This window comes from Bos grunniens, chromosome 21 (assembly GCF_055505025.1).
Source record: "Bos grunniens cultivar Pamir isolate PY7600 chromosome 21, Bosgru_T2T1.0, whole genome shotgun sequence".
NCBI lineage: Eukaryota > Metazoa > Chordata > Mammalia > Artiodactyla > Bovidae > Bos > Bos grunniens.
The window spans coordinates 28,030,722-28,046,881 of record NC_141185.1 but is presented as its reverse complement, the minus strand read 5'-3'; the positions used below and the strand labels follow the sequence as shown (position 1 = coordinate 28,046,881).

The 16,160-nt window shown below is 36.1% G+C and overlaps 1 protein-coding gene across 9 annotated transcripts in view; it reads left to right on the top strand.

Moving 5' to 3' along the window:
• Positions 1 to 16,160, top strand: part of ARHGAP5 (Rho GTPase activating protein 5) — an 81,262-nt gene that overhangs the window by 30,898 nt on the left and 34,204 nt on the right. For 5 of the 9 annotated variants that reach the window (XM_086363691.1, XM_086363692.1, XM_086363690.1 and 2 more), the window contains exon 3: positions 12,042 to 12,189. In XM_086363691.1, the coding sequence (XP_086219817.1) occupies positions 12,042 to 12,189 (148 nt within the window). The remainder of the gene's footprint in view (positions 1 to 12,041; positions 12,190 to 16,160) is intronic. The other 4 variants (XR_015149781.1, XR_015149780.1, XM_086363694.1 and 1 more) reach the window with 1 other exon arrangement.

Below are 16,160 nucleotides of genomic sequence, written 5' to 3'. Positions count from 1 at the left end.
ATACGAAGTGAAGTCAAAAAGAATAACACTAATACAGTATATTAACATATATATGAAATTTAGAAAGATGATAATGACGACCCTATATGCAAGACAGCAAGAGAGACGTAGATGTAAAGAACAGACTTTTGAACTCTGTGAGAGAAGGCGAGGGTGGGATGATTTGAGAGAATAGCACTGAAACATGCATGTTACCATATGTGAAACAGATGACCAGTGCAAGTCCAATGCATGAAGCGGGGCACTCAAAGCCAGTGCTCTGGGACAACCCAGAGGGATGGGGTGGGGGGAGATTCAGGATTGGGGGACACATGTACACCCATGGCTTGATTAATGTTGATGTATGGTAGAAACCACCACCAAAATATAAACCAGAATATATATATATATATATATATCAAGGAGGCACTTAACTCCTGTAACACAAAATATGTGTTCTTACTATAATTTTATATGAGTGGGCAGTTGTTACTCTTCCAAGACTTATGAGTCTATAGGGTTATCAATTTTATGTGCTCCAAAATTTTATGTACTGCAAATTGTCCCACTCAGCCCTAGAAGAGTTATTTCTACAGTAGGTATTGTTGTATAATTTTTAGCTCTTAACTTTTTCTTGTCATCATAGTCGGAGTGTTGAAAGAGCCGTCAATAGGACTTAATCTGTGATTATGTAAAGAGACGCCTCAGAGGAAGGACGACTACTTTTTAAAAGTAGTAATTTCTGATGTTTGCAGTTCTTAGAACAAAATATCAAGGGTATGACAAAAGTCGTCTTGAGAAAGTAACTTTGTCCAAATAAAAGGTACATTTTGCATGTGCATGTGTAATTGTTTTGAGCTTTCTGGAAATTGTTCTTAGCCTTTGAGAATCTAAGGAAGGGTTTGGGAAAAAGGAAAAATGCACATTTGCAAAATTTTAGTGGCATTTTAAAGGTTTCTTATGTACTTACTAAAACTGTGGACTCTAGAACCTTTGTTGATGTAAGAGGAGAACACACTTGAATTTTTCTTCATTCTTTACTGATGCTCTCATTGTTGGATTGGCAAGTCACTAGAGTACCAGAAAGAACCTAACAGATGACATGAAAAGCAAAGGGAGAAGTAGTGGTTTTAAGAATAAAATGCTGGGTATAATATAAAACTTATTTTCCCTTTAATACACTTGAAAATAAATATTTAGGGAAGCTGGGAAGAAATCTACTCATCCTTTACTGGAATAGATTTTGCTAGGTCCCCCTCCTGGTGGTGGTGTTCAGTTGCTCAGTTGTGTTCAGCTTCCTCATCCTTCACTATCTCCTGGAGTTTGCTCAGATTCATGTCCATTGAGTCGATGATGTGACTCCAGATTTAATTTTTTTTTGTAATAAAGTTGTTAATGGCATTAATAAAATGCCTGCCAGGTAGATAATATATGTGGAAATGCTTTATAGGAAGATGTCATCTTAGAGATTAATCAGTATGAGAACCATTTTGTCTGATTAGTATATACAAGAACCCAGACCACATTTTATTTGCCCTCAGTTTTCTCTTCCTTCTTTTCACATAGTGTTAGGTTAAAGGGTGTGAGAGAGTATTCACACTATCTCTCATTTGTAAAGTGTTTGAACGTCTGAGCACCTAACATTTCTTATAGAATTGGTTTTTTTCTAAAGTATTAAGTAGATCTTCACAGAACACTGGCTTCCACTAAAGACTTCTTTCTTATGTTGGTGTGTTACGCTATGGGCTTCCCTAGTAGCTCAGCTGGTAAAGAATCCGCCTGCAATGTGGGAGACCCAGTTCGATTCCTGGGTCAGGAAGATCCCCTGGAGAAGGGATCGGCTCCCCACTCCAGTATTCTTGGGCTTCCCTGGTGGCTCAGCTGGTAAGAAATCCACCTGTAATGTGGGAGACCTGGATTTGATCCCTGGGTTAGGAAGATACTCTGGAGAAGGAAACAGCTACCCACCCACTCCAGTATTCTTGCCTCAAGGATCCCATGGACAAAGGAGCCTGGCAGGCTACAGTCTAAGGGGTCGCAAAGAATTGGACACGACTGAGCGATTAAGCACACACACACGTGCTATGGTGTAATATTCTTCCAGCATAATCACTTTATAGTAGTTTTACTGCTTTGTAGTTCAGTAAGTTTTATTTTTATTATTACATTGTAAGCTTTTTGAGGGCTGTTACGATTATCATTCATCTTTGTGTACCCTATAGTAGTGATTCTCAATCCTGAATTTAAAAAAAACTCAGACTTCTCAGGGTTATATTTATAGCCATCTCCCAAATTTGAATTCTCAGTCCTTGTTATTAGCTAGCACAATGGTTCTCAACCACGGTCAGTTTTGACCTGCAGTGAGCATCTGGCAATGCCTGAAGACATTTTTGGCTGTCAAAACTAGGGTGGGGGTTTGCTACTGATAGCTGTTGGGTAAAGGTCAGGGATGCTGCTAAACACCCTGTAATTCAAAATGTCAATAATACTGAAGTTGAGAAACTCTGTCTAGCTGAATGGGCCTTTAAGGAAATTCCTGTGCGTTCTAGAAGTCGATCGTACGAGGCATGTTTGTACCTGCTCATTAGGAGAGGCAGGTTTTTCCTCACAGGTCATAGATATTACTTCCCTATCCTCACCATGATTGGTTAAGAATGTATTTTCATGAAGGAGGTGCTCTGGGTCTAAACTACATGCTATTGCTATTTATTTTAGTTGGCTGATCTTTATTCTGCCATAAAACATGTTTCCATTTCATTGTCACAGTCTTAGTTGAGGTTATCATAACTTCCTACTTGGATTATTGCAGTGACCTTTTTAAGAAAAATTTAACTTGATTCATTGTAGATGGACATACCATTGTAAGAAATAATGCAGAAAGATTCCATGTACCCTTTGTCCAGTTTCCCATAAAGGTAACATCTTACAAAACTAGTACAATATCACAAACAGGATATTGACATTAACCCACGGGTCTTTGAAGTCTGCCAGGTTTGCTTGTACTCGTGTGTGTGTGTGTGTATTCTGTGAAGTTTTTCACGTGTGTAGCTTTGTGTGCCCTGTCCTGCAGAATACCTAGCATGATGTTACGTACATGGTAAATGCTCAGTTCTTACATTCTGTTGAAGATACATTACTTTATTCCAAATGAATTTGCATAGAGTTGGTTGTTAATTCTTCTTGTAGTTTTATGATAGGAATCATTATTTTGTATGAATCCTGATTTTATTAGGTTCAAATACTTAAGTTTAGGTACACCTATATGTTGACTCCCATAGGAAAAAAAATTAGGTATAATGAAACTATTTGCATAACTGGTAAATAAACCAACAGTACCTTGTATGTTTATTAACAGAAACATTATATCGTGAATGCTTTCTCAGGCTCCTGTTTATCATTTTGTTTGCTTCTTTTAGTGTTGACTGAGCACCTGTGTGCCAGATACTGTGCCAAGGTGTAAGTAATAAAAAGGAAAATTACCCTTTAATAAAAAGGAAATACTCTAGGACAATTTCTAGAGTATTTTGGAAGTCCTACCAATAGGGCTTCTTATGCATTCACTGTAGAGAGTAAGGGAAAATCAAGATTGATTATTAATTTATGGTATAAGCAATGGTATAAGCAACGGGTGGGTTTAGATTTGCTGGGATAGTGAAGAAGACTAAGCTAAGGGTGAAAAGTTTCAGATCAGAGAGAATCAGGACATCTGTTTTGTGCCTTTTATATTATGTTAAAATACCTGTGTTGACATCCCAGTGGAAGTATAAAGGTTAGATGTATGAATCTGATACTCAGAGGAAAAGTTTTCAGGATAGAAGAACATTGAAAGCCATGAGTTTAGATAAATTCACATAAGGACAGAGAATGGGTGGAGAAGGGAGAACTTAGAACTGACACTGGGTAAACCAGAAAGAGTTATAGTAGATGAAACTGAAAAAGGAATTCTTGGGGAGAAAAGAGGAAAAACTAGTAAAGAGTCGTGACATGGGAGCCAAGAGAGCAAGTGTTTAAGAAGTGATCAATCAAGAAAGTTGCTGAGAGCTCAAGAGGAATGAAAAGTTTCTTTTTGATTTGATGGTGTAGAGGTGTCTGATTTTAACAAGCATTTCAGTGGGACGGGAGAGAAAGCCAGATGGAAGTAGGTTGAAGAGTGAATGGGATGTGGAAAAGTATAGAGATTGTAAATGTAGATGACATCTTCAAGAAGTTTTTCTATGAAGAGGAGCAAGAATTGGGACAGTAGAGCTCAATATGGGATCAAAGGAGGGTTTTGTTTTTGTGTTTGTTTTTTAAAATGAGAGATAGTATATTTGTATATTCATAAGAATGACCCAGGAGAGGGATAGATGGATGAAATGTGAATTGAGGACATTAGGAAGAGAGAGGGTAGGTAGTGCTTGTAGTTACATGAGTTTCTTTGATTGCCCAACTTCTCAGTTTTTCAGCATGCTGTGATACGTTGAGAATCTGTGTGGGACAGAGTATGTAAGAAAGGGAAAACTCAAATTGGAAGCTACTGGGGAAAAATTTGATTTCCTGTCTCTTTCCTTTTTGAAAACAGGATTACAATTTATGCGTTGTAGACAGTTTTTTTTTTCCATAGGCATAATTTTTAAGATCTTGATTTTTTTTTTCTGGTTACACAAGTAATCTTTGTCTTCTCAGAAAGCGTTTTCTTTACAAAAGGAACTGTACAACCTACAGTGAAAATTCTGTGTAACCTCACCCCAACCTTTTCTTTCTTTCCTTTTTTACCATCCTCTAAACTTAGAGGATTGTTGTCAATACTTTAGTATTTGTTTTTTAATTTTTTCTATAATATTAACATAAATGATTTACTTTGGAATGAGATTATATATCTGGTTCCTAAACTTTAGCATATATTAGTATATATAAATCTGTTGAAATCAACCTTCTTAATTCATCTTTGTTATCCATAATTTTGGTATACTTGATCTGACAAGAAGTAAAGGAGATCATTTAAAAATTTCTGTTTCCTTAGAGGTACATATTTCTGCTATAGTTTGTTGCTACTTGATGGGTTGAATTCTGGATAATTATCATGTGAGTCTCTCTTGTATGGTTCAAAGCTTTTTGCTTTGAAGACAGCAGCAGAGTTAACATTGCTCTTGTTAAAACAAAAATCATTCTTTTTTCCATCATTTCGTTTTCAACTTTTAGGAGTGTCTGTTAAAATGACATGTGGTTAGTCGCGTTTAGTTTAGTTTTTTTTTTTTTTTTACCAAGTCTGAGAGTCTTTTATAACCTACCTGATCTTACTCCATTTAGATATTAAAAAAAAATTTTTTTTTTAATCTTTGTTTTTGGCTGTGCTGGGTCTTCGTTACTGCGTGGGCTTTTCTCAGTTTGCAGGTGGTGGGGCTACTCTCTAGTTGCGGAGCTCGGGTTTCTCATTGCAGTTGCTTCTCTTGTTGCTGAGCTTGGGCTCTAGGGCACGAGGCCTTCCGTAGTTGGCGGCAGTAGTTGTGGTTCCTGGGCTCTATAGAGAACAGACTCAGTAGTTGTGGCGCACGGGCTTAGTTGCTGCGAGTCATGTGGGATCTTCCCGGTCCAGGGATTGAACCTGTGTCTTCTGCACTGGCAGACGGATTCTTTACTACTGAGTTATCAGGGAAACCCCCATTTACATTTATTTTTATGTTTCAGTTTGCTTTTTTCTCATTTTCTATTTTTATTTTTCATCAGCAAAAAAAAAAAAGAAGAGAAAGGAGCTATTAGTTTATTTGAGGCTTCCTTTTATCTTTAAGTTTATATTGAATCCCAACTTCAGTTTAACATCCTTAATCCTTCATAGTATATTGTGATACCCTGTTGCGTATTAACATAATTACTTTATCTTTTACTCCCCACCACCTTTTTTAGGATAGGTTGAAGCTTTTGGTTCTGGCCTACTAGTTGTTTAATTTTTACATTCTGTACATTGACTCATAAAATTACAGATAATATTCTGTTTAGTAGCTGTACCACTGTAACTCAGAATTAGTTTTGTGTTTAAGTGTTTATTTTTATGTTTTTCAAAGCACACATTTTCCAGATGTAAGTTCTTTAATACTGATGATGTTTCATTGTGGTTTGATTGAAGTATAGTTGATTTTGAATGTTTTATTAGTTTCACATGTACAGCAAAGTGATTCAGATATTATGTATGTGTGTGTATATATATATTTTTCATACTCTTTTATCTTGTAGCTTATTACAAAGTACTGAGAATAGTTTCCTGTGCTATGCAGTAGGTCCCTGTTGGTTACCTACTTTATATATACTAATAAATATATATATATAAATCCTAAACTCCTAAATTTATTCCTGTGTCCCCTGTTCTCCACCCAATGATGTTTCATTATGTGATTAGGATTTGTAAGAAAGCAGTTTGAGAGTGCTATTATTTAAATATTAATTATTACGTATTTGAGAACTTTATAGTTCCTTTTAGAGTTGCATATTACCCATATTTGGATGACACACTAAGTAAAGAATCCTTGACAGATCTTTTTCTCATTTCCTATAGAAATGAGTTTTCTGACTTTTTAGGTTTTCATGAGACCTTTGAGGCTAGCCTGATATTTTTTCACCATTGTTGGTCATTGGTTTCTTCTACCTAAATGCTTTTTAAGATTTCTGAAGCTTTCCAATTCTGCAGCATATCTGTAACTTGATGGTTTATTCCTATTTTTTGTTTATCTTCCTTGGTGCATGATGAGATTATTCTGTCTGCAAGTTAAATTCATTATTTCAGAAGAGACCTTGACTTGTACCTTGACTTTGTACCTTTCTCTTCTTTACGAACAGTATTCCAGGTCATTAAAGTATATTAATGAACAAAGCAGATAAAAATCCCTGCCCTTGTGTGGAGCTTAAATTGTAGCAGGCATATGATGATGATACGTGAGAAAATCATATAGTGTTGTGGATAGGAAAAGCAGTGTAAGAGGGATTGGAAGTTCTGGGCAGGAGACAGGCCATAGATTACAATTTTTAATAGTCAGTTTTTAATAGTGTAGGCCTCATTGAGAAGGTAGAGGGAACAGACGTAAAATTAGGAGCATATGTTGCATGCTGAAAAAGCAAGTAAGCCATGTAGTTGGAGGAAAGGAAGTAAAATGAAGGAGAAGGTACAGGAAAATAAGGTCGGAATAAAAAGAGGCAGAGTTCAAGGCATGCAAGATTGTATATGCCCTTAAAGGCCATTATTTGTGGAGTCATTATCCTGGTTGCTTTATTGAGAATGGTTTGTAAGGAATGATGGTAGAAGCAGGGAGGATTGATTAGGCAGTCAACACAGTAAGATGGTTAAGATGTGGGTAATTGCTGTATCATACATTTGAAAGTAGGATGTGAGAAAACAAGAGGTATCAAAGATGACTCCAAGATTTTAGTCTGGCAACTGAAAGGATGGAATTGTCAGCAACTGAGATGTATATAGAAGGCTAAACATGGAGTGCATTTTAAGGAAATACATCATTAGGAGTTCAGTTTTGCACATGTTAGGAAATGTCTCAGACGTTCAAGTGAAAATGTCAGGTAGAATGTTCCAAATGAGTCTAGAGATCAAGAGAAAGAGCTGAGCTAGAGGTATTGATTTGGGTTATCAGCATATGGGTGACATTACCAAGAGGGTGATTATAGATATTGAGAAAAAAAGACAGGGACTGAGGCCTGGGGTGTTGCCAGTATTACAAGGTTGCCAAGAGGGACCAGCAAAGGAGACTAATAAGGGGAGGACAAGTGAGAGAACAAAGGTAGTCTCCTGAAGTCTGTTCAAGAGAATAACTGTTGAAAGGTTAAGAGGAGAGCTGAAAACTGACTATTGCAGAACGATCATTTATAATATTAATAAGAGCAGATTTAGTGAAGTGATGAAAGTGATTAACTTGAAGTGAAGTCAGAGTTGCTCAGGTGTGTCCGACTCTTTGCGACCCCATGGACTGTAGCCTGCCAGCGTCCTCTGTCCATAGAATTCTCCAGGCCAGAATACTGAAGTGGGTAGCTGTTCCCTTCTCCAGGGGATCTTCTTAACCCAGGGTCCTCCCGCATTGCAGGCGGATTCTTTATCATCTGAGCAAAAGATTAATTTGAGTACATATAAAAGGGAATGGAAAGAGAGGGATTAGAGACAACTAGTATAGGTGATTTATGTGGAGTTTATTGTTGAGTTGCTCAGTCATGTCTGACTCTTTGTAACCCCATGGACTGCAGTACACCAGGCTTCCCTGTCCTTCACCATCTCCCAAAGTTTGCTCAAACTCATGTGCGTTGAGTTGATGAGGCCATCCAACCATCTCATCCTCTGTTACCCCTTCTTCTGCCCTCAGTCTCCTTTTGCCATCAGGGTCTTTTCCAATGAGTTTGTTCTACGAAAAGGAATTCTCATTCTGGAGCAGTTACTCACAGGGAGAGGAAGATGAAGATTTCTTTTTAAAATGGGAGCAAAAGTGGTTTTTGGTGTGTGTCAGAGAAATGATATAGTAGAAAAGAGGACTCTGATGATCTTTTCCACTTTATTCTGATATTTTGAATCATTGAGTGTTTTACCAAAGAGGGTATTCATTTCTTTAATGGGTTTTTTCTTTACATCTTACCTATGGTTGTCTCATTTCTTCTTTCATCTTTTATTTCAAGAATCCCATCTTAAAGACAATAGAGAAGTCCAAAATTTCTTGTTTCCTAGATTTATTCTTTGAAAACTACCTCCACTGTTTCTTGCTACCAAAGTTTTCTTCAGTTGGTTGATTACCTGTGAATTGAGGTATTGTGTTTTTTTCAGTGTTATTGATTATAGTATTTACTTCAGGATGTTGCTTAGTTTTTCTCCTTTGTTGTGTTGCTGATACTGCTGAAGGGGAAGAGCCAGTTCTGTAAAGAGCTATTTATATACCTTTTTGTGTTTACTTACTCTAATGATAGTTTTTAATATCTGCTAGACACTTAATTAGTAACATTGTTCATATTATTTGTGAAATGGAATGTTTGTTTTACTAGATACGCTTTTGCAGACATGAGATTTACCTAAGTGGCCAGAAAAAAAGACCATGGGTATTTGTATTTAAGCAGAAATTAAGATTTATATGTAATGATGAATCAGAAGTTGAATTATCATAAATCAGATTTGTTTTCTTACTAACACAATTATTTAATTGGGGGCTGCCACTTCTGACTAATGATTGGTCAAAAGCTATAGATATAAATGACCAAATAACCATATGCCCCATCTTTTTTCTTGCATTTCAGAAAACCTTGATGGCAATAGAAGTTGTCATCATCTAGCCTTAGACAGTTTAATTTATGAAATAGATTTTATAGTATATAAATTATTTTAAATTGGTATAAATTTGAAGCTATAGATTAGCAACTCTTAACTAAGGGTTGTATATTAGAATTATGTAGTTTTTCAAAATTCACATTTTTAAAGAACTCTCTGAAGCGATTTTTGTTCCTAAGAACTGTCAGTTTATAGAGCTTCCCTGGTGGCTCAATGGTGAAGACTCTGCATGACAATGCAGGAGACATGGGTTTGATCCCTGGTTTAGAAATATCCCACATTCTGTGGAGCAACTAATCTTATGCACTACAACGACTGAAGCCTAGAGCTTCAGTACCTAGAGCCTGTACTCTGCAACAGGAGACACCTCTGCAATGAGAATTCCTTGCACCACAACTGGAGAGTAGTCCCCGTTCGCAGCAACTAGAGAAAAAGACCAAATGCAGCCTAAATAAATAAATAAAAGATCTGTCACTTACAGAAAAAAGTTAGACATTTTTCTTCATCATGAAAGCTAATATAGGAGTGTCTAATTCAAAACAGCTTTCCTACACAGAATTTTATTTTGTAGCAGTATAAATTAGTAGAAAAATTGGTAGTCTCGTAAGTTTTTTACACATTTTTTCCCCTACAGTGTGTGTGACCTGTAACTCGATTGTCAAGGCGGTTAAATGTTAGTAAATTATCCCTTTAGAGTTTGCCAGAAATTCCATGCTATAAGCCACCTAGCCTTTCATTCCCTCAGATTAGTGGTGTTGAATCTGCAGAATTGAGTAACTTGCCTTTGTACATTTATGGACCTTGGGAGATATCCCCTCAGCATAACCCAGAGAAATCTAACCCCAATTTTAGTAAAGTGTTCAGAATTTAGATTGGTTCCTAAAGGGTAGTATGAAAAGCAAATTTCTTAAGAGTTGATTGGAGCAGTTAGGACTAGCTACTTACTTTTCTTACAACTTTTTCCTTTAGTTGACATTTCAGATTAAGATCTTTTATTTCTGTTGCTGCTACCAAAGGCTAGGCATTGCTGTTATCATTAATCTGCTTAAATGTAGTCTTTTTTCACCACTTGTATTATCATTCTAAACAAAACACCCATCATTGCCTTAGTTTTTACTTTTCTAATCAAATGGTGCTTCTAGTAGTTTACAGACTAGAAAGCATCTTAATGCTCCTCCTAAGAAAGACGACAACCCAACCACTGTATCCCTACCTCAGCTCATTTCTGCTTTCTTGCACATTGTTTTGTTTTGGTGGTGGTGGTTAGTGGAAGGATCGTCTAAGGAGTAGAAAGAATCCACACTACTTGACTTGATGGGCTAGGTCTTGAGCCAGGTCAAGTACTCCAGTGCTTTGATGGTGACATTCCAAACACCTAGTTATACTGTGTGTAAGCTGTATCACCAGAGTGATGGTATATGAAAATTTAAAAGTTGGACTTCATGAACTCTGGATGTTGCTAGGTAGAGCAGCCTCAAATTGAAATGAAAGAAAGGATTTAATTGACTGTTAGTTGCTCAGTTGTGTCTGACTCTTTGCAACCCCATGGACCTTAGTCCACCAGGCTCCTCTGTCCGTGAAGTTCTCCAGCAAGAATACTGGAGTGGGTTGCTGTTTTTTCCTCCAAGGGATGTTCCCGACCCAGGGATCAAACCTGGGTCTCCTGCATTGTAGTTGGATTCTTTACCGTCTGAGCCACCAGGGAAATTGCGTAACTCGGAACTTGAAAGAATATTGAAAGGTCAGTCCATCCAAAGGAGAGATTCCGATGGGAAGAATCGGAAATTAAAATGAGGGCTGTTATTTTAAGTGTTGAAACCTCAGCCTGTGCTCCCTTTCTGCCCCCCCCCCCCCACACACACACATTTTTCTGATTAGAAATAGCATGTTTTTATCTGATTTGTAAGTCAGTTACAATACTCATGACAAATATAAATACACCCTACTTAAGGAAGACTGACTCAGAATCTCCTTAAGGGTTGAATTTCAGGCAGTATTTCCTTAGTTTTTGAAATGTTCATTCCCTGGTTAAGAAGCTATTTTCTCCCAATGCAAGATTGAAGTTAAACTTTGAAAATCCTTATGTAACTTTTTACTATTGTGAAAATGTTTTGTTCATTGCTAATAAAAATTACCTTTTTGGGTGCCTAGTAAAATGTTTTTAATAGACTAAATTAACATCTCATTTCCCACTGGGATGTTACTTTCTTTTATAAAAAATATCTTAATGTTTAAGAAATATTCAATAGATAGTATGGAAGAAAATGGGGAAATAAGACATAAATGATGAAACTAGACACTCATGGAGTTGCATAGCTTCATTATATAATCAATAAATAAAACTATGTTATGCTTACTAGTATAGCTATGCACAAAAATCTCACTTGGAACTTGTCAAAGACCAAATAACAAATGCAGCAATTAACATACCACACTTGAACTGTGAATTGTGTGATGCTTACTCCTTGTTTTTCCTTTTCATTGGCATTGAAAAATGATCTTTTCTAATTTTCCTGCCTATCCAGTTTTCTCTTATTTTCCAAAGAGAACAGTTTCTTCTGTTCAGCCATTTTTTGTCTGTTCACTTTCATCTCTTTCTCTTGGTCAAGTTGCTGTTTATAGCAGAATTTATTTATTGAATGCCATATTGATGGACATTAGGTTGGATGTAACTTTTAGATATTTCTTTTGATACAAATTGTGTATTTATATTGCTTGATACTAATGTTATTTTAAAGGGAATTAATTAAAATAGTTTTAACTTAAATATTTTTTCTTATAGCAGAAAAAGAAAACTAAGAACTTCAATCCACCAACACGTAGAAATTGGGAAAGTAATTACTTTGGGATGCCCCTCCAGGATCTGGTTACAGCTGAGAAGCCTATACCACTGTTTGTTGAAAAATGTGTGGAATTTATTGAAGATACAGGTAGGATAGAAGTTACCATTGCAAGACATTTGATTTAAAATTTATGCTACTATTTAATCATAGGTATGATTTAAGGTAGTAGTTTGAATGTTTTCAAAATGTTTAAGACTGATACTATTTTTTAACTCATTTTACACATGAATTTTTCCTTTTAAAATTCATAGCAATATTTATGAATGCAGAGGAGGTAGCTTGTTTGTGATGTTATTATTTATTCAGGAGCACTAGCTTAATATGGTTTATATGGTTTGAGTTGTATTTGTAAGGCGTGTGTAGATATCCTCACTGTTTTAAAAACAAGCCTGCTCTTACGTCTGTTTCATCCAATGAATCTGTTGGACTAGTCACAGTTGAGGAATATAGGCAGAATATTATGTTTATGTGCATTTAAAATGAATACAAGTTAACCATGAAACTGTAGTGATCTGAATAGACTACAAAATTTAATGGTTTGAAAACATGAGCTAATTTCATTATAGCTCTATTTATTCTTAATGACCTCTTTTGATAAGCTTTTTTTTTTTTTTTATAGAAAAGTTAGGCAAATGTCTTATCTAGAAAGCTCATTTTTACTTCAGTGTAAATGGTGAAATTACATTAATTGGTTTTTAAATGTTAAATTAACCTGAGATTCCTGGGATAAATACCACTTGGCTATGTGTTATTGCTGGACCCAGTTTGCTAAAATGTTAAGGATTCTGCATTCTAAGAATTAACAATTTATAGTTTTCTAGCAGTGCCTAGAAAATCCCATGGACGGAGGAGCCTGGTGGGCTGCAGTCCATGGGGTCGCTGAGGGTCGGACATGACTGAGCGACTTGCACTTTCACTTTTCACTTTCCTGCATTGGAGAAGGAAATGGCAACCCACTCCAGTGTTCTTGCCTAGAGAATCCCAGGGACGAGGGAGCCTGGTGGGCTGCCGTCTATGGGGTCGCACAGAGTCGGACACGACTGAAGTGACGCAGCAGCAGCAGTGCCTTATATCTGGTTTTGGTGTCAGGGTAAAGCTGGCATCACAGACTGAGTCTGTTTTCTGGAAAAGATTGTATAGAATGGTAATAGTTCTTTTTTTTTTTTTCTAATTTTATTTTTAAACTTTACATAATTGTATTAGTTTTGCCAAATATCAAAATGAATCCGCCACAGGTATACATGTGTTCCCCATCCCGAACCCTCCTCCCTCCTCCCTCCCCATACCATCCCTCTGGGCCGTCCCAGTGCACCAGCCCCAAGCATCCAGCATCGTGCATCGAACCTGGACTGGCAACTCGTTTCCTACATGATATTTTACATGTTTCATTGCCATTCTCCCAAATCTTCCCACCCTCTCCCTCTCCCACAGAGTCCATAAGACTGTTCTATACATCAGTGTCTCTTTTGCTGTCTCATACACTGGGTTATTGTTACCATCTTTGTAAATTCCATATATATGCGTTAGTATACTGTATTGGTGTTTTTCCTTCTGGCTTACTTCACTCTGTATAATAGGCTCCAGTTTCATCCACCTCATTAGAACTGATTCAAATGTATTCTTTTTAATGGCTGAGTAATACTCCATTGTGTGTATGTACCACAGCTTTCTTATCCATTCATCTGCTGATGGACATCTAGGTTGCTTCCATGTCTTGGCTATTATAAACAGTGCTGCGATGAACATTGGGGTACACGTGTCTCTTTCCCTTCTGGTTTGGTAGAAGGGAAAGAGACATTACTAGAATGGTAATAGTTCTTTATTAAATTTTGGAGAATTCACCAGCGAAACTATCTGGACCTGGAATTTTGTGAGGAGGCTTTTAACTATAGATTAAATTTCTTTAATGGATATAGGACTGTACAGATTTTCAGTTTATTCAGTAAGCATTGACTGTGTCTTTCAGGGAGTTTATCCTTTTCATTCAAGTTGCTATAAGGTGGTTTATAAAATTCCATATCATACTTTTGATGCCTCTTCTTTTGTTTTTGGCATTACTAATTTCATTTTTCCTTCTTGTTAGAAGTTTGTCCATTTTATTGATCTTTTCAAAGAACCAGCTTTTGATTTTATTGATTTTTTTTTCTCTTTTGTCCATTTCTAAACTCAGTGAATTCTACTTCTTCTTTACTTCTTTTTGCTTTCGATTTTTTTTATAGTTTCTTAAGGTATAAACCTAGATTAATGATTTTGTCCAGTCTTCTATACTGTTTAGCATTTAAAATTTTCCTGTAAATATTATTTTAGCTGTACACCAAGGTCTTAATGCTGTTTCCATTTTCATTCAGTTCAGGATACTTTGTAATTTATTTCCCTTTTGACTTTTTAATTTAACACATTAATTTTTATTTCAGATGTTTTCCAGATAACTTTGTTATTCATTTATAGTTTAATTTTGTTGCAGTTGATAACAGTTTGACTTCAGTGTAACTTTATTGAGACTTGTTATTTATAGCCCAGAATGTGGTCTGTTTTGAAGTGTTCCTTGGGACCTTGAGCAAAATGTTTATTAAGCTATTGGATGAAGGATTCATCCAATGTCAGGTCAAGTTCTTTGAGAATATTGGTCAAATCTTATCTGTCCTTACTGATTTTCTTGTTGACTTGTTTTTTTTAATTGAGTACTGTTAAAATCTTTAATCATGATTGATACTTGTCTGTTTCTCCTTTGAGTTGTGTTAGCTTTTGCGTTATGTGTTTTGTAATTTCTTTAGTTTCACATATATTTAGGATTATGTCTTTTTTATGAAATAGTATCTTTATGATGCATTCTCCTTGTTTTGAAGCCTACTTAATCTAAAATTAATGTAGCAAACTGCATTTTCTTTCTTTTTTTCTATGAAGTATGTTTTTTTAATCCTTTTAATTGTATCTTCTTATTTAATGGAGTTTCTCATGGACTGAGTCTGACAATCCACTCTTCTAAGTGGAGTATTTATTAGATCGTTGGCTTTTTATGTAATTATCAATCTAATTGGTTTTAAATCTTCTGTCTTGTTTTTATTTTTTGTCTAGTGTGAACATTATTCCTTTTCTGTTTTTGCTTTCTTTTGGATAAGCTGAAAACTTTTTTCTCTTATTTTAACGCCAGCATCCAGTTACAATGTTTGTCTGTTAGGGTTATTTTAAGTGGTACTCTCGAATTTTAAATACATATCTTTAATCACAATTCATCTTTAGACAACATTACACCAGCATAATGTGTAGCTTAAGAACCTTGGAACAGTACATTTAACCCTCCAATCCCTTTTTCTATTGTACACTTTAAATTTACAATATGTTTTAAGTATCATAGTATATGTTCATAATTTTTACTTTAAATAAGTAATTATCCTTATTTTTGAAAGGTTTTCTTAAGTTATAATCCTCTTAGAAAACAGCTTTATAAAAATATAATTCACATACTCTACCCTCTACCCATTTAAATTGTACAGTCCAGTGGTATATTTGTATGTTCACAGAGTTGTGCAAGCATCAGCACATTCAATTTTAGAGCATTTTCATCACTTCCAAAGTAAACCCCATCCATTAAGCAGTCAGTTCCCCATTCTCCATACTCATCATCCCTTAACTTTCTGACTCTATAGATTTACCTATTCTGGTCTTCTTCTTTGCTTTAACATAGTGTTTTATAGCATCCACGTTAGCATCTCTCAGTACTTCATTTTTTTAAATAATTTTTATTTATTTTTGACTGTGCGGGGTCTTTGTTGCTGTGCGCATTACTCTGTAGATGTAGGGCGTGGGCTTCTCATTGTAGTGGCTTGTCTTGTTCCCGAGAACTGGCTCTAGGGCACGCAGGCTTTAGTAGTTGCAGACGTGGTCTTTGTAGTTGCAGCTCCCAGGTCCTAGAGCACAGGCTCAGTGGTTGTGGTGCATGGGCTAACTCAGCAGCATGTGGAGTTTTCCCAGATCAAGCCCTGAATTCATTTCTTCTGCATTGGCAGACAGACTCTACCACTGAGCCACCAGGGAATCCCCATGCATTTTTATTGTTG